This window comes from Astatotilapia calliptera, chromosome 1 (genome assembly GCF_900246225.1).
Source record: "Astatotilapia calliptera chromosome 1, fAstCal1.2, whole genome shotgun sequence".
Taxonomy (NCBI): Eukaryota; Metazoa; Chordata; class Actinopteri; order Cichliformes; family Cichlidae; genus Astatotilapia; species Astatotilapia calliptera.
The window spans coordinates 635,811-660,172 of NC_039302.1; the positions used below are offsets into that span (position 1 = coordinate 635,811).

At 41.6% G+C, this 24,362-nt stretch overlaps 2 protein-coding genes and 1 pseudogene across 3 annotated transcripts; all 3 read left to right on the forward strand.

The window, feature by feature from the left end:
- Window positions 1-411: 411 nt before the first annotated feature.
- On the forward strand, window positions 412-6,145 carry lins1 (lines homolog 1). Its single transcript, XM_026182602.1, has 6 exons — window positions 412-806; window positions 881-970; window positions 2,283-2,415; window positions 2,697-3,287; window positions 4,905-5,088; window positions 5,348-6,145. The coding sequence occupies exons 1-6, from the start codon at window positions 450-452 to the stop codon at window positions 6,078-6,080; spliced, it is 2,088 nt and encodes a 695-aa protein (XP_026038387.1). The 5' UTR covers window positions 412-449; the 3' UTR covers window positions 6,081-6,145.
- A 3,108-nt stretch (window positions 6,146-9,253) lies between these two features.
- LOC113030896 (matrin-3-like) lies at window positions 9,254-12,210 on the forward strand. Of its 2 annotated transcripts, none has more exons than XM_026182720.1 (7): window positions 9,254-9,394; window positions 9,996-10,075; window positions 10,200-10,223; window positions 10,454-10,707; window positions 11,715-11,831; window positions 11,906-12,027; window positions 12,119-12,210. In XM_026182720.1, exons 1-7 carry the CDS (start codon window positions 9,329-9,331, stop codon window positions 12,191-12,193), a joined length of 738 nt encoding a protein of 245 aa, XP_026038505.1. In that variant the 5' UTR covers window positions 9,254-9,328; the 3' UTR covers window positions 12,194-12,210. The 2 variants fall into 2 exon arrangements, with proteins under 2 accessions (XP_026038505.1, XP_026038565.1); XM_026182780.1 differs by having other exon boundaries at window positions 10,203-10,223.
- A 6,910-nt stretch (window positions 12,211-19,120) lies between these two features.
- Window positions 19,121-22,061, forward strand: LOC113031021 (serine/threonine-protein kinase pim-1-like; annotated as a pseudogene).
- Window positions 22,062-24,362: the final 2,301 nt, after the last annotated feature.

The window sequence follows — 24,362 nt, forward strand, 5'->3', positions numbered from 1 at the left end:
TAATTTAAAATAAATCAGAAAGGCAAGGAAACGTGCATATATGATGATGCTATTCTGATTAATCAATTTGCAGATTAATGATCATAAAACTAACCTCACGGCCCATTGTTAGTCAGTGGAGCTAGTTTCCATCATTATTCTGCAGTCAGCTGAGATTAAAGGAGTGGTTTGGATGAAGAAACCTTTCTCCTACAGAAAACGTCCAGTTTGACAGAATGAACTTTCTGAAACTAGACACATTATATAAATCCATGGTCATTGTAGTAAATAAAGTGCTAGTATTATATTCACTATTATATATTCCCCACAATGTAAAAACAACAACAACAATATAAAGTTGTGTTTTCATTTATTAGACTTTTTTGTTTTATTTTGGTAATGCTTCACGTATTTTGTAGGGGTACTTCCGTGTATATCACGTGGGAGATCCACGCGGAAGTAGCCGCGCAATGGAGGGCAATATGAGTTGTAAAGACGAAGACCTGTCCGTAATGACAGGGCTTTTTAACTGTTTGACAGAAGCGTACAGATGCTTTCTTGCGGGATCGTATCCCCCCCAAAATGCTGCCGATGTAGCGGGCGTAATATATTCCGGCTTTTGTGGACCTGTCCACGGGAAAGGCAGAGAAGGTTCCCCCTCAGAGTACTGCGGTGAAAACAGTGCGGAGCTGACTTGCATGTGCATGTCTTTCCTCGGGAGGGTTTCTTCCAATCTGACGTCTCAGGGGCTGCATCCAGACGTTAGGTTTTATTATGCGGAGGTCCTAAAAGTATTGCTTGAAGACATGGATCTCATCACGCACCTTGTAAGTGCTACCACTGCTCAGGGAGTAAAGACGTAAAGTTATCTTAATAATTGATTTAATTACCTTTTCCATAGGTAAAGCGGTTCCAAGCCGAGGACCACATTATCTCACATCTGGCTGCAAAGACGGCATCAAACTGTGTTTTTTACCTTATCTGCAAATCTGTAAGTAGTCATTCTTTGGGGATTCGTCTTCAGCAACGACTTTTTGTTTCCGTCTCTGAGATGACCGAAGCGCTTTAGCCTACCTACTGTAAATCACATACTATTAAAAAATATGCAACACTGTTCATTGTGTGTAATGTTAAGAATGGTGAAAAAAGCAACGTTTAAAATAACGTAAAAGGGTAAAACTTCAGCAACTGGTAGGTTGTACGACTAAGACCAGACTGGCCAGCCTGTGCACCACCTGGACTTACAAGAAAGCCTATGACTCAAAACCTCACACATGGAACCTGGAATTCATAGAGCTACACAAGATGAGCAGAACCCTAATAGTAAAAAAAGAGAGGAAAGGTAGTTACTGCAATCCTCTAAGGTCTATCAGAAGGCAACACACTGAAAATAGCCAATTGGGAACCATGAAAAGGCTACTAGGAAAGCTACAACAACCCAGCGAGTAAGGCAGGTCCTGAGAAGTAGGTGAATGGGAAGAACAAGATCAAGGCAATCGCCACCTACACCCAAAGGAGGAGATCAAATCCACTGACATCAAGACAATGAAGCTTCTTACTTATGCATCTAGCCCTCTGAGACTGTACGCTGAGCGGAGGGAAGGAGACCAAGTGTCAGAAGCACTATCCAGGGTGAAACAACAAAGAGCCACATCATTTATTGTGGCCATCAGGAAGATGTATAGTACCATATCACCCCAATGGAGCACTTTGCTCTCAGATTGCAGCTTTACTTGTGGTTACTGGGATATTTAAAAGTAGTATGGGAGGCAGAACCTTCAGGTATCAGGCACCTTGTCTGTGGACCCAGCTTCCAGCTTGGATTTGGGAGACAGAGACCCTTTCTACTTTTAAGATTAGGCTGAGGACTTTCCTTTTTCTGAAAGCTTACAGCTATGGCTGAATCGTGTGACCTTAGCAGTAGACTTAGGCTGCTGGGGTCCTCTCAAGATGCACTGAGCGTTTCTCCTTCTCTTACCCTTTTTTACTCACCATCAACGGCTCTTTCACAGCATGTCTTTTATCTGGTCCCCCGCCCGACTGGTCATGGCAGATGGCTGCCGCGACCTGGTTCTGACGGGTTGGACAACAGTGGAAAGGAACTCCCTTTTAAAATGAAGGTTGAAAGGGAGTTTTTCCTCCCCACTGTTGCCAAGTCCTTACTCATAGGAGGCTATCTGTTAGGGTTTCTCTGTAAAATTTTAGTGTCTTTACCTTTCAGTATTGAGCACCTTGAAGTGACTGTTGTTGTGATTTGACAGTTTAAAATTGAATTTGAGTGCTTGTATGCTTAAATTTCTTAGGGACTTATCAGTCCTGCCTGGCAGAGGAAATGTGAACAAGCATTTCAGAACCCGTGGCCTGGTGCTGAATTAGATGCCTGTTTGTGGTCACTGACTGAAGTCTCCAAAAAACTTCTTAAAGGAGCTCATCGAGGTAAACGGTGTTAGTAATTTTCATTTTCAAGGAGTCCAAAATCCGCGATATCTAAGCTATAATGGTAACAAAAATACAGAAAATTGTAGAAACTGCAGCCAGAACATTTTAAGATTTTGAACATTTAAATGAATTTACTGAAAGATGAGTTTATTGAAATCATTTGTTCTGTAGCTAGGCTAACTCCTTGGGGTAAGATATGGGCAGATATGATGCTTACAGGATGACGGTTGATTTTGTCTACTCTCACATTTTGAATGCCTTTTTTTTCCTTCCATTAGAGCTCATGACACTTCTGGTAGGTTTTGACCTCACTCTAAGTGTTCTATGTTCAAAACTGCTCCCTGAAGAGAAGAAACACATGTCACAGCATTCAGTGGATTTTACCAGAAGCTCACACTGGGGAACATCATTATGTCTACTGCTAGACCTGCTTGAGGTGCTGACTTCTTCTAGTTTGGTATGTGGAGCTGGTGTCCGTTTGAAGAGTCAGAGAGTAACCCACCTTCACTCGTTGGCCCTCCTAAACATCTGCTGCTCCTCAGAGTATTATGTTAAAAAGAGAGTGCTGCTTCTTCTAAAGAGAGCAATCCTCCAGAAGGCTGGAGAGGACTGGATTTCAGGCGATGTGGCGTCAGGGAGGACGTGTGGAAACTGGAGCTCTGATATGAGCATTCTAGCTCGGACTGTGTTAAAAGCAGCTTCTGACAATTGGTTACTGAGTATTCAAATGCAGTCTGGCGCTTTCTTTGGAGGAACCAGGCACATTCTGGGAGATCAGATTCAGAACTGGGATTGCATGATGCTGAGAGCTGTCAGCCTCATTATTCTCAAGTCCATAGAGCTTTGCATCCAAACAGCTGCAGGATCAGGTGAGAGTTAAAAAGAAATACCAGCGTGGTTGATGATCTATCATTTTTGCATGAGTACAATTAAAGATGTTGCTGAACTTTAAACCAATTAAATTAAAAACAAATCATTTGAAGCTCTTCTTTTTGATAACTGTGATAGTACTGGGTTTTTTTCCTCACTCAGAAATCTCAGCAGCACATTCAGTGGAAAAACAATGAAAGAGATGCTGAATGTTTTCACTCAGTGTCTGTTCTCTCCCCTGACCAGTCAAATCAAAGACAAAAATCTGGATGACAAATGCTTTGAAAATGACATTTGATATTTCAAATGTTGTGTAGCCAATGATTGTAAATCTAAAGTTATTAAGAAATGATCAGTCAAAAGAGGGTTTTCAGGAAAAACTGTTAAATGTTCAGTTTCTATGCCATATGTCAGAACAAGCTCCAGAGTGTGATTGAAGTGGTGGGTGGGTCCTTTTACATTTGGAGAGAAGCCGTTCAATAACAGATTAAATGCAGAGTTGAAGCTGCATCTATGTTTAAGTCACCCACAGTAATTATTTTATCTGAACTGAGTGTGATAAATTGGAGAGAAGCTCGAAGTGCCAGGTGGACAATAGATATCAATAAATAAAATGTTTTTTGTCCTGGCTCTCTGCCATCACCCACACCTGGTTATGCGGCAGATGGCTGCTCCTCCCTGGCGGAGTTTCTGACGGTGGTTTCGTCCTTTATGTCCTCCAATGGGCAGGGATAGTTCAGTAGGTAGAGTAGTGGCCCCATGATCGGAAGGTCGGGGGTTCGACTCCACTGAACGGCTACCCTGAGGTACCCCTGAGCAAGGTACCGTCCCTACACACTGCTCCCCGGGCGCTGCACTGGTGGCTGCCCACTGCTTCACTGGGTGAATGGGTTAAATGCAGAGGAACTATTTCCCCATGGGGGACTAACACGCACACTTTACTTTTACTTTTTTTTTTTTTGAAAAGAGTTTCGTTTTTCCATTCCACTGTCGCCAAATGTTTACTCAAAGGAGGTTGTTTGATTGCTGCAGTTTTCTTTGTATTATTGTCGGGTCTTTACCTTTAATCGCTTTCTCTAAACAGGCCAGGTTTCACCCAGGAAGTTTACCAATGATCTTAAAAGCCTTTATATGCACTCCACACTGTATATAAATGCCACTTGTTTTGCACATATTCAACTCTGTATATTTTATATATTTTATTATTATTATTATTATTATTATAATTTTTTTTTTTTTTTTTTTTTTTACTATTTAATTTGTAAAAATGTGTATACACACACACACACACACACACACACACACACACACACACACACACACACACACACACACACGTAGGAAAATATTTAGTATACACATCCAGAAATGCATACACTATTATATATTGTACATATATTTATTAGTTTCAGGTTGGCCATTCTTGTATTTTGCTCGTTTGTGTTGTTGTGTTTGCACATCTCTGTTGCTTGTGGGGCTCGCACACAAGAATTTCACTCGCATGTGCTGTGCCAGTGTGCCTGCACATGTGATGTGACAATAAAAGTGATTTGATTTGATTTGATTTGATTTGCTTTCTGCTGTGGCTTAGGCGTATGATTATCTTCTCAACACAGAAGTGAAGACTGCAACAGAGGTTCATGCATACATGCAGAGTCTGTGGGGCTTCCTGAGACAGTACAGGTTCAAACAGAGAGAGGTCACTCATCTCTGCTGCTGGATCAGCATGCTGTTTGGAGAACAGGATGATGACATGATGGAGGCAGCTAAAGCTCTGCTCTACATATTTCTTCATTACAGGTAAAACAGATACCAGATTTGGGTATGATATAAAAACTATAATGGTAAAGAGGTCCTGATGTTAGTTTACCATCTTTAAAGATGCTTAAAGATAACTTCTACACATGTAAAAGTATTCAGATTTAAAATATACATGTGTGTGTTTCTGTCACTGTTTACTGATACTTCACTGTCTTTCACTTTACCAGAAGAGAAAAATTCAAATAAGCTGTTAGTGTTTACGTGATATGTTCTAATTAGATTTTTCTCTCATTTTTAGACTGATGTCTGGGATGGATGAATTTGCAGTGCTGGAGACGGCCTGTGCATCTGGCTTTAACCCTCACTGTCACTTTGTGCTTCTGCTTCAGAGCATGTCCTTTGACTATAGCATCCTCCTAGACTTTCTGATCTCAGCTGAAACCTGCTTCCTGGAGTACTTTGTGCAGTACTTGAAATGCCTCCGAGATGATTGGCAGGGCTTCGCTGCAGCATGTGGACGTATCACTATGTCAGACTGTTGTCTTTCACAGCAGAAGAAGTTAGGCGCCGATAGGTCAACATTGAAATGTAAAGGAGAGCCAGATAAAGTAGAATCTGGTTCCTGTGTTATTCCACCAGCTGGAAGGCTAGGTATGGCTTCAGAGCTTCGCCTTGTAGAGTATGATACTTCTGATGAGTCTGATTCTGAGAATACAGTGGAATCTGTCTGTGCCTTGAATGGGAAACAATATAAGTCAACAGCTTTACTGAGTCCAAGACCGGAAGGATTATTACAGCCAGTGTTGCAGAGTGAAGAAACATCACATGCAAACATGGCATCTCTGTCATGGCAGCTTACAGGTGAAATATCAGTCAGAGCAGTCCATTGTTTGTCACAGCTTAGAGAGGTGGTAACGAGGCTGCACACAAAGAAGCTCTTCCCATATAACCCTTCTTCACTCTTAAAGCTCCTAGCGCAAGTAGAGAGCTGTTACCAGAAATCACACCTGTCACAATGCAGTAAATCATGAGGATCACTAGTTTCAGTGATTTTGTTTGTTTGCTGATGTGGTGTGCACTTCCTGTTCCTGCTATTGCACATATAAAAATATTATTGTCGATATTATAAATATTCATCCCTTTATCTGTATTTACATTTTGTGTTTCACTAATTGTTTTATATTTCTAAGTACAAATGCTATTTCATTGACAGTGTTACATTTAGTGCTCAGTCTTTAAAAAATATTACCATGTCTTACTATTATCATGTCATTAAGTAAAAAACGTCAAATTGTTTCTGAAGCTATACCATAGGGTGGCAGCAGAGGACTTTTAAGTGCATTCTCAGAAGGCAATTTTAATGTCACACCGGGGTGGATGTACCTCAGGAAGTTTTGGTGTTTTGGTCCCTGGCTGATCCAGTTTGTTTGAAAGATACCAAAGTTGTTCACAGATGCATTCATCAGGGTCTAAATGTTGGATACAGAATGATCTGACTCAGGAATTGTCCCAGCTTTTAGAAAGCGCTTTGAGTGCACAGATAGAATAGAAAAGTGCCTTAAAGTCCATTTACCATTCACTCCCAGAGTTGCTATTTTTTTTTATTGTAAAGCAGTTTTGCTCTACGATTATGGCTGTCAAAGAGAACCACATTTTGTGCCATTCCGAGTTTTAATTTTTGTGCTATTTTGGCTGCGCTGAACGAATAAAACCCCATATTTGCTAGTAGATATAATTTTTTATTTTCATTTTAGAATTGTTGTCTCATTTCCTTAAATAAGCTTAAAATGGCTAAGCCATGCAAAAGCCGCCACAATTTATCTTCTGGCCAAAACATGTCCCATTTAAACAAGTGAAAATACAATTTTTGATCCCAAATCAACTAACGAATTCCTTTATGCTAAGATTTCATTTTTGACAACTTGCCTTTAATGTTTTGTTTTTATATTTGTCCAACCAAATGGGTGTCTTGCTAATGAAATGATGAACGTGTGCTGCTAATGATGTTAGATAATTTTGTGTGTGCAAGTCTTTTTTTCTTAGAAGGCCACACTGTGTGTCATAAACTAATTCAATAATAATTACTGATAGGTGACCTTTCAGAGCTTCAAAGCTATCTCAGCAGCAAGAACCAAAGCTCAGGTAATTTATGCAACTGCACTGCAGCCATGGTTAGAAGTATGAGCAGTAGTGCAGGAGCACTCTGCAAGAAGATGGCAAGACTTTACAGCACAGAGGAGCCTCTGGAAAAGACACATCATACTCCTCCGGGCTGACATGGAGGAGGCCTCGGACGTAGAAACAGACCAGCTGGAGTCCAACTCTGACTCATCTGAAGGTGAGAGTGAAAATATGGTTGAAGCAGTCACAGGATGGACTCCTTATCCCCATATTTTGGTCTTCAACAAAGACTGCAATGCTCTACTACCTCCCAGTAGCCAAAGGTTTGCACTGCTGCTGATGGATGAAATCCTGCAGCAAATTGTGGCCATGCTAAAACCTTGAATGGGAAACACTTAGTGGCTTATGTAGGGATGCTCATTTTTGATGGTGTTTACAGGGCAAAACTCTTCTTCTTTAACGGGTAAAATCCAAAAACTATAATATTTGATATTTATATTTCAGGCTGAAGTAGTTTTAAAAGACCATTGGTCATTGGTTTTCAAGATGGCAGCTTGTAGTGAGGTTGTACTAGGGAGTGCTAGTACACCAGTTCACTGATTCTACACCCATAACTTTAGAAATGCAATTTATTACAAGTTACTACAGTGACATTATCTGTAAGCCTGGGATGAGCATTAGCAGCTACTTTTTGGGACAGTCTGACAACATGCCGTGAAGGAAAGTTGTAATACCCAACACTGTGGGGGACCCCAACTTGCAGAGCGGAGAGGCAAATGAGGGAACTAGCATGGGAACTGATGCAGAGTTGAATATTGGAACACATCCATTAGTTTGTGAGGTGATTCAGGAAGTAACTGTGAAGTCATTGAAGATAAACTCGAGCCGGGTCTCCCTGCTATTTACAAGCACAAGGGAAACAACTGGAGGACCATGAGACGCACATAAAGGAAGCGGACGCCCGGATCTTGGCTATGGCGGATGTCACGACGGTGACCCTGGGCAAACTCCAATCATTGAAGAAGTGGGTAGAGGAACTAGCACAGCATGCTGATGACTTGGAAAATACAGGGTGGGCCATTTATATGGATACACTGTAATAACATGGGAATGGTTGGTGATATTAAAGTCCTGTTTGTGGCACATTAGTATATGTGAGGGGGCAAACTCCTCAAGATGGGTGGTGACCATGGTGGCCATTTAGAAGTCGGCCATCTTGGATACAACTTCAATAGGAAGAGGGTCATGTGACACATCAGACTTATTGGTAATGTCACAAGAAAAACAATGGTGTGCTTGGTTTCAACGTAACTTTATTCTTTCATGAGTTATTTACAAGTTTCTGGCCACTTATAAGATGTGTTCAATGTGCTGCCCATTGTGTTGGATTGTCAATGCAACCCTCTTCTCCCACTCTTCACACACTGATAGCAACACCGCAGGAGAAATGCCAGCACAGGCATCCAGTATCTGTAGTTTCAGGTGCTGCACATCTCGTATCTTCACACCATAGACAATTGCCTTCAGATGACCCCAAAGATAAAAGTCTAAGGGGTCAGATCGGGAGACTTTGGGGGCCATTCAACTGGCCCACGACGACCAATCCACTTTCCAGGAAACTGTTCATCTACATCATCATGTAGCAATTTCAAATATCCAGTGGCCTTGAGGTTTCCATTGATGAAGAATGGACCCACTATCGTTGTACCCCATATACCACACCAAACCATCACTTTTGTTGTTCCAACAGTCTTGGAGGGATCCATCCAATGAGGGTTAGTGTCAGACCAATAGCAGTGGTTTTGTTTGTTAACTTCACCATTCACATAAAAGTTTGCCTCATCACTGAACAAAATCTTCTGCGTGACCTGAGGGTCCTTTTCCAATTTTTGTTTTGCCCATTCTGCAAATTCTGTGGCCGATCTGGGTCATCCTCGCTGAGATGCTGCAGTAGCTGGAGTTTGTAAGGGTGCCATTTGTGAGTAGCTAATATCCGCCCAAGGGATGTTCCACTAATGCCACTCTCCAGTGACATGCGGCGAGTCGCTGTGGGCTCATGCTGAATGAAGCTAGGACAGCCACTGATGTTTCTTCATTAGTGAGTTTTCTTGCTTCCAGATTTTGACAAATCCAACACTGGTAGAATGTGGACCTTGTCATGATGATCATAGAAGTGGTGGCGTCCATTGCTGCTTTTGTCAGATTCTTGCCGCTTGCCAACAGGGTACGATTTCATAAGCACGTGCAACTGTTTTATGTTTTACAGAAGGCTGCAAGGCTTGTCATGGTGTCTGCTGTTCTTTTCATATTGAGAAACATTTTAAATGAGTCTGAAGGAGACTTTGTGTTTTTTTTAACACGAGTTGAGCAAGTTTAAATATTCCATGTACAGACAGTCCCTGCGGCAGGCAATCTGAATTACACATGCCTTTGCAAACACTGGTGAAGAAGGACTGCCTGAAATGCACCAAGTTCTCAACCAAGTAGTAATCTTATGACCTGTTCAGCCTTTTGTCCTGGCCCATCGAGCAGGGGAGATCCCTGCAGTTTGAGGCAGCGCTAAGTTATTCTTTTAGTGTTTCTTGCTCAGTGGTTTTATTGTTCAATCAAAAACTTTGAAAAAGTATAGAAATATGTTTGCACTTATTTCCCATTTGCAAGTTTAAAACCCCAAGATTTTTTTTTCTTTGCCTTGTACTATCGTACAGGGCAGTAAAGAAACTCGCCAGGACAAATTCTTTATCGCCCTGTACAATACAAATCGTGCCTGTAGCACACCCATTGAGTACCACTGTGTTGCTCAAATATCCGTTCTGTTCTCTCAGATATGCATTGAGATGGCCGAACCTGGTGGATTAACACAGGTGATGGAGAGCAAAGTCACCAAGGACTATTTATCTGCTTGGTAAGTGTGTCCCACGATCAGAAGTGAGAAAAAGAGGAAATTTATTTTACACTGTGTTTCTTCATTTTCTTTAAAGTGTCTTCATGTCTGTCTGACCTTGTGCTTCTTTCTCTCCTCTTCATAGCAGTAAAGCTGGACGTATTGAGTCGTGAGTATCTTTCTTTTTCAGCTTTAGTGGCAGAGTCAAATATACCATACGCTCCTCAAGGTCGTCTGTAGTAAACAGTTCCCAAAGATGCAAAAAGAGCAGCATGTGATTTAGATATAAGCAACTCTAGATTAGGAATTTGAAATGGAATTTCTTATTTCACATGAACATTTTGTGACAACAAACCTCTTTTTGTGGTAACCTACTGGCATCTTTGCTTTCAAATTCAGTTTGAAGAGCCTGAAACAGCATCTGCAAGACTCTGGTGACAACCTCAAAATGAAAACCAAGAAGACCGCAGAATCGACTGATGCAGTGACCAAAGGTGACTGCCAGGCGGAGAGCCAGAGGACCGAGGAGGAAGCAGGGACCCAGCCCGATGCTGCAGCCGCCCCTGCTGGACAGCAGCCAGAGCCCAAGTGTCCTGATGACGAGACACAGGAGGGAGAGGAGAATGATGGATGGAGCATGGCCGACATTAAAGGTACAAAGAGCTGCTTTAAATCAGCAAAATACACCGCTCTGACAGCCAAAACACAGTAAAGTGAATATAAAAAGACAAGTTGTGATATTTTGTGGCTCTGATCTCATATTTGTGCTCCTCACTGTGCTACAGACATTCAGCCTGGTGGTAGTAATATATTTTATATATGTGGTGTTTAAGAAATGCTCCGTTGGTGCGATGACTATGTCCCACACCATCACCAGCCTGAGATTTTGATACAAGGCAGGATGGATCCAAGATTTCTGACCCTACCATCCTAATGTCACAGCAGAAACTGAGATTCAACAGACCAGGCAGCGTTTTTATTTTACAGCGTTGCTGAGCCTGTGTGAATTGTACCCTCAGTTTTGCGTTCTTAGCTTAGAGAAGTCGAACCCAGTGTGGTCTTCTGCTGCTGTAGCTCATCTGCTTCAGTGTTGGATGTGCTGTGCGTTCAGAGATACTCTTGTGCATTGTAATAAGTGGTTGTTTGGCTTGCTCTGGCCTTCCGGTCAGCGTGAAGCAGTTATTTCATTCTCCTCTAAACTCAAAAATGCATTTCCTCCAGGGAACTGCCACTCACTGGATATTTTCTGTTTCAGACGGTTTTATGTAAACCCTAGAGATGCTTCTGTGGGAAAATCCCAGCACATCAGCAGTTTTTGAAATGCTAAGCTCAGCAAACATGCCACGTTTAAGTGACTTAAATTATTTTTCTTCTTCATTCTGATGCTCAGTTTAAATTTCAGCAGGTCACCTGACCATGTCTACATACCTAAATCACTAAGTTGCTGCCATGTGATTGGCTGATTAGAGAGTTGCATTAATGAGCAGTCAAACAGGTGTACCTAATAAAGTGGCCGATGAACGTTTCAGCTTTTCAAGTAAATCGAAATCATTTGTTCAATTATTATTGAGTTATAATTGAATGTTTAAATATGTTATAAACCCAGTGGCTCCTGTAGCAGATTCGTTGATGATTAACGTGTCGCTCTTTTCATTTTCAGTTGTGGCTAAACGCAGGAGGGAGCTTGTCGGAGCTGAGGCAAAGCGATCTCGCTCTCAGTCTCCGTGTGTTGTAGCAGATTTCAGACTGCCTCAGTTCAACCCTAACAGCCCCATCGGTCAGACACACACACTCTAAATTCAAATGTGTTGTTAATACTTGTCTAATCTTCCTGTTTCTGCTTCTCTGCAGGTCAGGAGTTTGTGGTCCCTAAATCAGGATTTTTCTGTAACATCTGCTCTGTTTTCTGCCTGAATGAGAAGACCGCCAAGGAACTCCACTGCTGCAGCCAGAAACACTACGACAACCTGCAGGTACGCACGCACATACATATACACGATTCAGCACACAAAATCACACTGTTGGCCTAACGATGTTTGTTTTCTCACTTTTCCCTTTTTTTAGAAATATTATGAGGAACGTCGACAAAGAGCTACAAAAGCTTTGTCTCAGACGTCTCCAGGCTCCGTTTCTGACTGATGGACCTGATCTACTGTATTTTTAACACATAACTGTGCAGAGTGTATATAGGATTAGGAGTAGCAACCGACTGAACAAAACCAATGCTTTTTGGCTTTTTCCATGTGTGAGTTTGCTCTTTGCGACGGAGTGACGGACAACTGGCAATGAGATGGCCAGTATCATGGCAATAAAAGCATTCTCGGACAGTCATGGGGACCTGATCAGGGCGCGTTTGACGCTTAGGAGAAACCCTCAAACTCCTCGCAGGTTTCGACAACGGGGCACATTCACGGCGCACAGCTGAAAACGCAACACGATGGGTCAACACAAACTCATCTGCGAGAACAGCAGCTTTAGACAACGAATCCACCTTTTGCTCATTGATATATACAACAACATTCTCTGGAAGACACGTTTTGAATTCCTCCAGCAGGACCAATTCTCTTAGCTGAGCAAAGTCCTTCACTTTACTTGCAGCTAACCACTTATCAAACAAGAGAGTCTTCTCCCTTGCAAACTCTACATGTGTTTGGTTGGCAGATTTTTCACACGACCGAAACCTCTGGCGATATGCCTCTGGAACTAGCTCATAAGCCCTTAAAATAGTGGATTTCACAATTTCATAATCCAGGCTGTCATCAATAGACAAGCTCGCACACACTTCCTGTGCTTTCCCCACCAATTTACACTGCAGCAACAAACTCCACACATCCTTGGGCCATTTCAAAGTGGTTGCGATGCGTTCAAAGGCATTAAAGTAAGAGTCAACCTCACTTTCTCTGAAAGGTGGCACTAAAGCAATTTGCCTGCTTGCATCAAATTGGTCAGAGGAGAATGAATCAGAAGATTTACTCACAACTTTACTCGCTGGGGTAGAGGTAACATTGCGCTGTCGGGAAGGATCCAGCTCCATAGCCCTTATGCGGAGATGCATAAGCTCAACTTCTTTGGACTTAGTCGCAAGCTCCACCTCTTTCAGGCGAAGGGTGAGCCCAAGATCCTCCGTAACCAATCCTGTTGATTGTCCGGCTGGGCTAACGTTTGGGATCTGAATGGCAGCAGGAGCCTCCACCCCTGGCGACACCCGTCCACTGGCAGCTTTTGGGATGGTTGCAGCAGCTTCTGCTCCCGCATCCACCACCAAACCTCCAGTCGCCTCAACCGGCCGAGGTTTCGACTCCGCAAATACCCCTTTATCCACCAGCTGAGCAGTCAGGCACTGCTTAATTTCTGCCTTTGCAGCATGTAAAAGCACACTAACATTAAACAAATCTGCCACCAACAACAAATCCGCCTTTCTGCATCGATCCAACTTATCCACGGTGGGTTGTAGTGCAAAATCATCCACATCAAAAGTCATTGTGACTAGATCACCCCCAACACTACAAGAAAACTGCCAACAAAAAACTGCAGACAACCCACAAAATACAATGAGCAAAAAGGATGGCAAAAGAAAAAAAAAAAAAAGGACGAGCCCCCACTTTATGTTACGCCCCAGTCTAGGGGTACAGGAACGCAACACAAGTTTGAAAGAATTGCCCCGCCCTGGTCCCCAAAACCATACACAAAGGGAAACCAATTTCTTAGTGAATCGTGATTTATTTTTCTGCACTGCAAAAATGAAGCTCCGGGGTGAACAAAGGCCAAAATAACAAACAAAACAAGCTAAGTCAGGAGGAGGTGTTATCTACAACCCTATGTGAAATCAAATATCAAACAAAAGACAAGCGCTACACCTAACTCCCTAACTGAAATAAACAGGAGAAAACAGTGCAAGGAAAAACAATAAGGCAGCTCACCCCTTCTGTTGCAGTGCTATTTACTAGTGATGTGACGTTCTGTATCGAGGCTTCGGAGCGTGTGTCGAGTAATGGAGGGGGCGTTTCCGCGAAGCGCGTATCGAGGCTTGCTTCATTTATGGGAGGAGCTGAAAATGATGACGTCCGAAGCCTCGCTGCCCGGCTGTACCACGTGACTGGTTCATGAAGCGGTTCGAACTTTGCCGCAAATAATCATTTTCCATACTGCCAGCATAAATATACACAGTATACTGCCATCACTACAATATACATGTTTTACACACTCCTTTTGTTGTTGACATTTACAGGCTGTGTGCAAAATGCCACACTCTTCAAATTCATGCCAGCTATTATTTTTACGTCCAGTAGGTGTCCTGCTAGAGCAAATGAAGCTTCATGAAGCTTCGCGTTGGGGTGAACCAATTGGATGAAAAGCTCCAGTGCTTCATGGGGCTTCATCTGCCCATCACTACTATTTACAAGGCTATTTACAATGAAAACTAATGTACACACTATATACAAAACTCCAAAAAAGTCACACAAAAGTCTCAGGTTTTGGAGGCCAGGGTCAGATCTGCTGCTGCTGTCAGTGGCTGCCCCGGGACAACTGCTGGTGAGGGATTTGAATGAAGATCACATGGCCAGGGGACCAATCAGCAGCCGTCAGCTCATCCACTCCGGGACCTGCAAAGACTTAAAGGCACAGACAACAACAGCCACCAAAACAGATTATGGACAGGGCCATAACATGTTTGCGGTTTTGTGATTTGTTTCTTATTTCCTGTTTTACTTTGAAAGTTCATGTCTTATGTCAGTGTGTTCAGTTTTACCTCTCCCCTGTCTCGTTAGCCTGATTTCTCCCAGCTGTGTCTCCCTCCCTCCCGCCCATTCCCTAATTACTCCCCTGTGTATTTAAGCCCTGTGTTTTCCTGGGCTCCCTGTCGCGTCGTACCTTCAACCTGCTGTGTGTTTGTAATGTCCAGTCCTCCAGCACCTCGCTTTAGAGTCTTGTTTTCCTTTTGTAAGTTTTATTTTGTCAATCATTCTTCCAGCAATAAAGCTGTGTTTTCAGTTTCTTCCCGTCTCCAAGAGTCCTGCATTTTTGGGTCCACCGCTTCTGCTCGCCTGCCACACAGCCAACCATGACAATAGCAGAATCTAGTATAACATGGAAACACCTACCTGAAACACAGACTTTATGTATTTTAAGTACTTGAGTAAATGTTCCCACTACTATCTGCACTCACTTCTGAAGATATTTAGACTAGTGAGAGAACTCTGAGCTCCTCCGCTTCATGTGAGATTCACTTTCCACTGTTTCCTTTCTTTCTTTCTTTTTTTAAAATCCCTTTCCATTGCATTAATGTCTTGAAATACCAGGAAACCAAGCATCTGCCTCTGGAGACTTTTGACTCAAAAGGCAATAAAAACCAAAACAAATGTAAAAAAATTAATACAGGAAAAATTCCATTTTCACAAATGTCAAAACATTTTTTAATTAAAATTAATCTTTTTTTCCTATTAAAAAGTTGTAAAAATGAGTGCAAGGCCATGATGCCATAGCAGAGGATGTACTTCCTGAGGGAGCTGAAGAAATTCAACCTGCCAACACGGGCGATGATGCAATTCTACACTGCAATCATCGAGTCCATCCTCAACTCCATCACCGTGTGGTACGCTGGAGCCACTATCAGGGACAGTGGCGGTCCTAGCCTGTTTGGCGCCACAGGCGAACACTCTCTCTGCCCAATGGTGTGCTTGGTTATCCTTTCATGAGTTATTTACAAGTTTCTCTTTGTTCACAGCCATTGATATGTCGAAGAGGTTAACATGTTAGGAGCGGATCGAAATTGTGTTGATATCTGGTGAACGCAGTAACCGGGTCATTGCAGCAGATTTCAATGCAAGACACCCTACGAGACCACCCATCTCCCATGCTACAGTCAGCAAACTGCTTGCTAAGTTTCGTGAAACTGGTTCTACGGTGGCTGGGAAGTGCAAATCGCAACAAATTAAAAAACCGCAACAAATTAAAAAAAAACCACAACAAATTACAAAAAGCCCACAACAAATTAAAAATCCTTGACGGAAAGGGATTGTCTAAAATACCGGAAGTGACACAACGATTAGCCTAATAGGGCTTTGGAGCGTGATGTCACGGGGGTGGGCGTGTTGTGGGGGGTTTTGTATTTTGTTGTAGGCTTTTTGTATTTTGTTGTGGGCTTTTTGTATTTTGTTGTGGGGGTTTTGTATTTTGTTGTGGGGGGTTTGTATTTTGTTGTGGGCTTTTTGTAATTTGTTGTGGGCTTTTTGTATTTTGTTGTGGGGGTTTTGTATTTTGTTGTGGGCTTTTTGTAATTTGTTGTGGGGGTTTTGTATTTTGTTGTGGACTTTTTGTAATTTGTTGTGGGGGTTTTGTATTTTGTTGTGGGCTTTTTGTAATTTGTTGTGGGCTTTGTGTAATTTGTTGTGGGGGTTTTGTATTTTGTTGTAGGCTTTTTGTAATTTGTTGTGGGCTTTGTGTAATTTGTTGTGGGGGTTTTGTATTTTGTTGTGGGCTTTTTGTAATTTGTTGTGGGGGTTTTGTATTTTGTTGTGGGCTTTTTGTAATTTGTTGTGGGCTTTGTGTAATTTGTTGTGGGGGTTTTGTAATTTGTTGTAGGCTTTTTGTAATTTGTTGTGGGGGTTTTGTATTTTGTTGTGGGCTTTTTGTAATTTGTTGTGGGCTTTTTGTAATTTGTTGTGGGGGTTTTGTATTTTGTTGTGGGCTTTTTGTAATTTGTTGTGGGGGTTTTGTATTTTGTTGTGGGCTTTTTGTAATTTGTTGTGGGCTTTGTGTAATTTGTTGTGGGGGTTTTGTATTTTGTTGTGGGCTTTTTGTAATTTGTTGTGGGCTTTTTGTAATTTGTTGTGGGCTTTTTGTAATTTGTTGTGGGGGTTTTGTATTTTGTTGTGGGCTTTTTGTATTTTGTTGTGGGGGTTTTGTATTTTGTTGTGGGCTTTTTGTATTTTGTTGTGGGGGTTTTGTATTTTGTTGTGGGGGTTTTGTATTTTGTTGTGGGGGTTTTGTATTTTGTTGTGGGCTTTGTGTAATTTGTTGTGGGGGTTTTGTATTTTGTTGTGGGGGTTGTGTATTTTGTTGTGGGCTTTTTGTATTTTGTTGTGGGCTTTTTGTAATTTGTTGTGGGGGTTGTGTATTTTGTTGTGGGGGTTTTGTATTTTGTTGTGGGGGTTGTGTATTTTGTTGTGGGCTTTTTGTAATTTGTTGTGGGCTTTTTGTAATTTGTTGTGGGGGTTTTGTATTTTGTTGTGGGCTTTTTGTAATTTGTTGTGGGGGTTTTGTATTTTGTTGTGGGCTTTTTGTAATTTGTTGTGGGGGTTTTGTATTTTGTTGTGGGCTTTTTGTAATTTGTTGTGGGCTTTTTGTAATTTGTTGTGGGGGTTTTGTATTTTGTTGTGGGCTTTTTGTAATTTGTTGTGGGGGTTTTGTATTTTGTTGTAGGCTTTTTGTAATTTGTTGTAGGCTTTTTGTAATTTGTTGTGGGGGTTTTGTATTTTGTTGTAGGCTTTTTGTAATTTGTTGTGGGCTTTGTGTAATTTGTTGTGGGGGTTTTGTATTTTGTTGTGGGCTTTTTGTAATTTGTTGTGGGCTTTTTGTAATTTGTTGTGGGGGTTTTGTATTTTGTTGTGGGCTTTGTGTAATTTGTTGTGGGGGTTTTGTATTTTGTTGTGGGGGTTGTGTATTTTGTTGTAGGCTTTTTGTATTTTGTTGTGGGCTTTTTGTAATTTGTTGTGGGGGTTTTGTATTTTGTTGTGGGGGTTTTGTATTTTGTTGTGGGTGTTTTGTATTTTGTTGTGGGCTTTTTGTAATTTGTTGTGGGCTTTTTGTAATTTGTTGTGGGGGTTTTGTATTTTGTTGTGGGCTTTTTGTATTTTGTTGTGGGCTTTTTGTAATTTGTTGTGGGGGTTTTGTATTTTGTTGTGGGCTTTTTGTAATTTGTTGTGGGGGTTTTGTATTTTGTTGTGGGCTTTTTGTAATTTGTTGTGGGGGTTTTGTATTTTGTTGTGGGCTTTTTGTAATTTGTTGTGGACTTTTTGTAATTTGTTGTGGGGGTTTTGTATTTTGTTGTGGGGGTTTTGTATTTTGTTGTGGGGGTTTTGTAATTTGTTGTGGGGGTTTTGTATTTTGTTGTGGGCTTTTTGTAATTTGTTGTGGGCTTTTTGTAATTTGTTGTGGGGGTTTTGTAATTTGTTGTGGGGGTTTTGTATTTTGTTGTGGGCTTTTAGTAATTTGTTGTGGGCTTTTTGTAATTTGTTGTGGAGGTTTTGTATTTTGTTGTGGGCTTTTTGTAATTTGTTGTGGGCTTTTTGTAATTTGTTGTGGGGGTTTTGTATTTTGTTGTGGGCTTTTTGTAATTTGTTGTGGGGGTTTTGTATTTTGTTGTGGGCTTTTTGTAATTTGTTGTGGGCTTTTTGTAATTTGTTGTGGGGGTTTTGTATTTTGTTGTGGGCTTTTTGTAATTTGTTGTGGGGGTTTTGTATTTTGTTGTGGACTTTTTGTATTTTGTTGTGGACTTTTTGTAATTTGTTGTGGGCTTTTTGTAATTTGTTGTGGGGGTTTTGTATTTTGTTGTGGACATTTTGTAATTTGTTGTGGGGGTTTTGTATTTTGTTGTGGGGGTTTTGTATTTTGTTGTGGGGGTTTTGTATTTTGTTGTGGACTTTTTGTAATTTGTTGTGGGGGTTTTGTATTTTGTTGTGGGGGTTTTGTATTTTGTTGTGGACTTTTTGTAATTTGTTGTGGGGGTTTTGTATTTTGTTGTGGGGGTTTTGTATTTTGTTGTGGGCTTTTTGTATTTTGTTGTGGGCGTTTTGTATTTTGTTGTGGGCTTTTTGTAATTTGTTGTGGGGGTTTTGTATTTTGTTGTGGGGGTTTTGTATTTTGTTGTGGGGGTTTTGTATTTTGTTGTGGGCTTTTTGTAATTTGTTGTGGGCTTTTTGTATTTTGTTGTGGGCTTTTTGTAATTTGTTGTGGGCTTTTTGTAATTTGTTGTGGGGGTTTTGTATTTTGTTGTGGGCTTTTTGTAATATTGTAAGCAATACTAATTTAAAATTCAATGACATCAAAATCCTTCTAGTCCTGATGTCGAGCGCTCTTTTTCACTAATGTGTTGTTGTTGTTTATAGATTGTAAGAGCAGGATGGCTAAAAGAAAGGCCAGTCCTGAAAAAACGACCCCCATAAAAAGAAGGAGGGTCACTGAGCAGGCTGGTCCTTCCACCAGCTCAGATGCTCATGTGGTCAGGGGAGTCAAGCTAAAGGTCCAACAAGATGAAGCGGGGACAACCAATACAGCAAAAAAGCGTAAACTTCTTGACCATGTGAGCGGTGACAAGGGGCAGGCATCTTCCTGGTTGGACACTGGTAAAGGTAGGCTAATTAGTTGAGTGAGGGGTAGATTAAGTGTACATCTGGTTGCTAGTTTGAAGGTATTAGTGTTTGGGAGATATTTGTGTCTATTATCTAATAAGCTGACGTGCTTTTGGTGTTTTCCACATCTGCAGACTGCAGCATAGAAATTTCAGAGAGCTGCAGTAAAAACAAAAAGGCTGGCAAAAGGAAAGCTGCGGGAGACACCAGGGACCCACCTAAGAAAAAGAACGTGGACCAGGACAAAACCAAAACTGTTGCCAAAAAGTCAGTGGCTGAACAGAAACGTAAGTAGCAAGCAGCTTAGCTTTTATATTCAGGTGAAGAGCAAAATGAACATTTAGGGTACAGCAGAGAGTAATTTGTGTGACAGCTGTAGTAAAACCCAATTTGTGTTTGTCTGTTTAGGAGACTTCCAAGCGAAATACGTGGAGGAGCACCGGCTTGGAGAAGGAGGATGCGGAGCAGTGTTTGCTGGCTACCGCATAAAGGATCATTTACCAGTAAGTGTTCAGATGGTGGTAGTGAGACAGGCAGTAATGCAGATAAGGGATAATATCGTAAGCTGAGACGTGTGCTGTTTTACACCTTTAATTATGTCATACTGAGGAAATGCTCATCAATGCCCTGTGTCTTTTAGGTGGCCATCAAACACATCCCAAAGGGGAAAGTGTACTGCAAAGTGAAGGTAAATGTGCAAGACTTGAATTGTTTTTACATTAGTGGATTGCATGCAGCGTTCACCTGTGGAACGTCTGTGCCTCATCATCCACTTTGTTAAAATATTTCAGGATGACAACGGGAAGAATCTGTCGGTGGAAGTTGCCATCATGCTGAAGCTTGCAGCTGAAGCAGATGGATCAGTGGAAACATCAGCCCCAGTGTCTCTGTTGGAGTGGTTTGACTTTGGTAGAGAGCTGATCCTGGTGATGGAGAGACCTGTCCCCGCTGTGGACCTGGATAAATACATAGAAGAAAATGGAGGATTTTTGCCAGAGGACAAGGCCAAGGCAAGTTGACTTGCCTTAGAAGAGTCTTAGACTGTACATCATTCAATCAAAGCACAGAGTATTAGAGAAACATTAACCCATTGATTGGTTATTGTCTTTTTCATCGTTTCCAGGTAGGGCTGGGCTATATCACACCGTTCACGGTAATACCGGTGTAATTTTGGGCAACGATAGGAAAATGAAATATGGCGATAGAATATGGGTAAAACGCGCATATGCAGTGCCTTTGTTTACATATGCACATGGCGGTGACACAGAAAGAGAAGAGCAAAAGTGGATCGTTGAATGAAACGGATGAACCAGAACTGGTTTGTAAAAATGCTGCAGCTTCAGTGGTGTGGAACTGGTTTCGCTTTCGTCCGTCAGATACACAACAAAGCACAATTTTTGGTAGAGCATGCTAGCAGGCCGTCGTTATTACCGTGTTGTATGGAAAATACGGCACACTTAAAATCAATCCTTTGAATTTTCTGAAAGTCGACAGCGCCCCTTATAAACCCGTGTGCCTTATGTATGAACTCTGGTTGTGTTTACTGACCTCGAAACGGTTTTATGTGCACGGCGACTTTGCTAAGCTACAAAGCTGCACCGCTCGATGGATTGTCGGAGCATTACGGCTATCGTAGGCGGAGCCTGGCGGAGTGATACGTACTGCACCTCAACATGATATTACCGTATTGTGTGTGTATGACCTCTTTTTAAGTTTTGTGGATATTATACATGGTTATGCTGAGGATGTGTCGGCCAGTTTCCACTGGAAATGCCTTTTGGTTAAACTGTCAGCGAGGAATTTGCACTGTTACATTTTTATATAACTTTAATGGACATAAAAAAACAGCTGCTTGTTTAAGTGAAAATACATTGATGGGGTTTTTTGCACTAATAAAGTTGTGGAGTTGTAAAGTATTTTGTCTAGTGTCAGTTATATCGTCAGTTATATCGTTATCGCAACTTTTCAAATGTATATCGTGATGAATATTTTTGGTCATATCGCCCTGCTCTATTTCCAGGTCATTCTGAAGCAGCTGGTTGATGCTGCGAAGCACCTGGAGGATAAACACATCTTTCACCGGGACATCAAGAGTGAGAACATTCTGATTGAGACCGGCTCAGATGTACCGCGTGTTCGTATCATCGACTTTGGACTCAGCTGCTTTTTTAAGGAGCGGTCGCAGTACCGCCTCTTCTATGGTAACATATTCTGCTCTTGCTCTTCACAGATGTCACAGTTTTCGCCTTTTGTTTTAGAAGAAATTGCAATTGTGTCTGTTTATTAGGTACAGAAATTTACTCCCCTCCCGAGTGGTACGGGCGCAGTTGCTACAGGTGTGGACCCACCACGGTATGGCAAATGGGAGTGGTTCTGTACGAAGCGCTTCATGCGGGGGACTTTGACACCACGAGCTTCCTCAAAAAGCGCCTGAAATTCAAAAGACATCTGTCCAAAAGTAAGAAAACGTCACACTTCAAGACTGACTGATGGCTTGGACCACTTGAACTATCATCTTCATGTTTTTTCTCTTTCCTTTCTTTCCAGACTGCCGGGATTTCTTGGACGCGTGTTTAACCAAAGTCCCGGAGACGCGGCCGACGCTGGAGGACCTACAGCATCACACTTGGCTGAGATAAGCCTATCACACACACACAAACACACACAATTCAGACGTTATCATTTATGTGTGATGTATGAATTACCTTTCTTTTTTTCAGGAAATAATTTTTTTAATTGGCCCACTTTAAATTTCAGTGTTTTGGAATTCCTGTAACCCCCCCAGCCATCCCAGGAAAGGGGATCTCTCTTTGAATGGGCTTTCCCGAGGTTTCTTCCTGTCAATCTGGCCCCCCCAGGGGAGTTTTTCCTCGTCTTCATAGAGAGCTTGGGCTGGCTCAGGAGCTCCATCAAAACTGTCTTTATTTAATTACTCAAATGTAATCATATACTTTAAAGTAATCAAATAAAAAACAGTAAAAATCTAAGACTTGAAGTAAACTTCCATTAAAATAAAACTTGTTTAATTCATCTTTGCTGAGGATACTGTGTTATTACTATTTCAAGGATTATGTCAGATACTGGTACCCATCCCTACCCATCACTAGGGAACAGAACAAACCAGACATCAATTACAACAAAAATGACACTGACCCAGCCAGCATGACTCGTCTGCCTTCAGAAATGTTTAGCAATATTACAAATTGGGTGATATGCCTTAAAGTAGCTTGTCATGTGTTCAGCATTGTCACAGGCTACATTTTAATTAAAACCACAATCTAGTAATGTTCTGTCTTTAACCTTCCTAATTTGTTTTTTGTCCTAACCTAACACTAAACTGCCAGTGAAAACAAAAGTTACATAAATAAAGAAAATTACGGTCTCACACAGGATTCAAACCCTAGTTTCTAAATGATGTCAGTAATAGGAAATTCTATCTTTAAAAAAAACCAAATTGTTACACCACTTTGTCAGCCTCGCTGGCGTCAAGAATCATTAGTATGATGCTAAAGCTTTAGTAGAAGTTGCACATCAGTTGGTGTCCCCGCCCCTTATCCCCCTTAAAATCCTAACTTGAAGATGCAGAATTTGCTTCCTAGTAATATGGATGTCATTCATGAAGGTAATACCCAAGCAAATAGCAATTTTATTATGATCTGTGCTGCAGTTGCCTGTTAAAAAAAAGAAGATAATCTTCTCACAAACTGGTGTTTGATTTTGAAACAGGGAAAAAAGTGGGGAAACAACTGAAAAGACTAACATTTGAATAAAACCTGAAAGCAAGTAAATACTTTCTATGCTGCCTTAGGGTAAACTTTGGTAATATTGATAAAGAACAACACTGGCTGATGATGAAATACAGTCAGCTGGCATGGTGACACTGCCAGTATTAACCTGCAGGGCTGGACTGGGACAGAAAATCGAGCATTTTGACTACAGACCGGCCCACCAGGTATTAAAGCCATAAAGCCTTTGAATGGAAACAGATGCTGTTGTGACAGTGATGTACAGTCTTGTTGGTATATGTATGATTTCTATACATTTTACGTCAGATAAAAACTTTGGTTGTAAGATTCAGATAATTATTTAATAACAGTGAGACATTTTAAATGAGAATAAGAAAGTACAGTATTTCTTTGTGCCCCCCTCTCCCTGTTAATGCCCTACCTGCCCCCCTGGCAACACTTTGCTAGACCCGCCCCTGCACAGTTACCAGCTGTCAGCTACATAAAAAAAGGATCCTGGTGTTATTTGTCTCTCAGAAACAGTTCATAACTTCAACTCATTCGTGTCACCTAAAAGGTAAACCTGTTTCTCCATCACCTGTTCAGCTCTGATGATTCAGTAAGGACTAGAGATGGACCGATCCGATATTACGTATCGGTATCGGTCCGATACTGACCTAAATTACTGGATCGGATATCGGAGAAAAATAAAAAATGTAATCCGATCCATTAAATATCACGAAAGCACCTCACAAAACTTGCAACACGCCGTAACTCACCTCAGAACGTCGGAGCAGTATGCATCACGTGATAGAGCAGCTGTGGCATGCGGGACCTGTCGGTGGTCTGGATAGCATGTGGAGCTTCGCTAGCAACCTGGCATTTCATCTCCGACAAAGTTATCCCCGAGAGAAGTAAAGCAAGTGTGTAAGTCCATCTCTGAATGTTTGTAAAGCATTCCCACGTTAAGCTTAACGAGCGACTGCCTCTCGCTCTCCGGCTGCTACTTCAATCATGAAACTGCTTAAATGATCAGCTGATCGGCTTTTCTGTCGCGAGTCTCTCTTGTTTGTTTTTGGTCCACTTTGCGCCAGAAAGAGGAAACCAGCGGCTGAACAACAGCAGCACGTTTAAGCTTGATAAGCTGTTGTTACAATTTATTTAATATTACTTTCTACACCAGGATCTTTTTCTACGTAGCTGACGGCTGGTAACTGTGCAGGGGCGGATCTA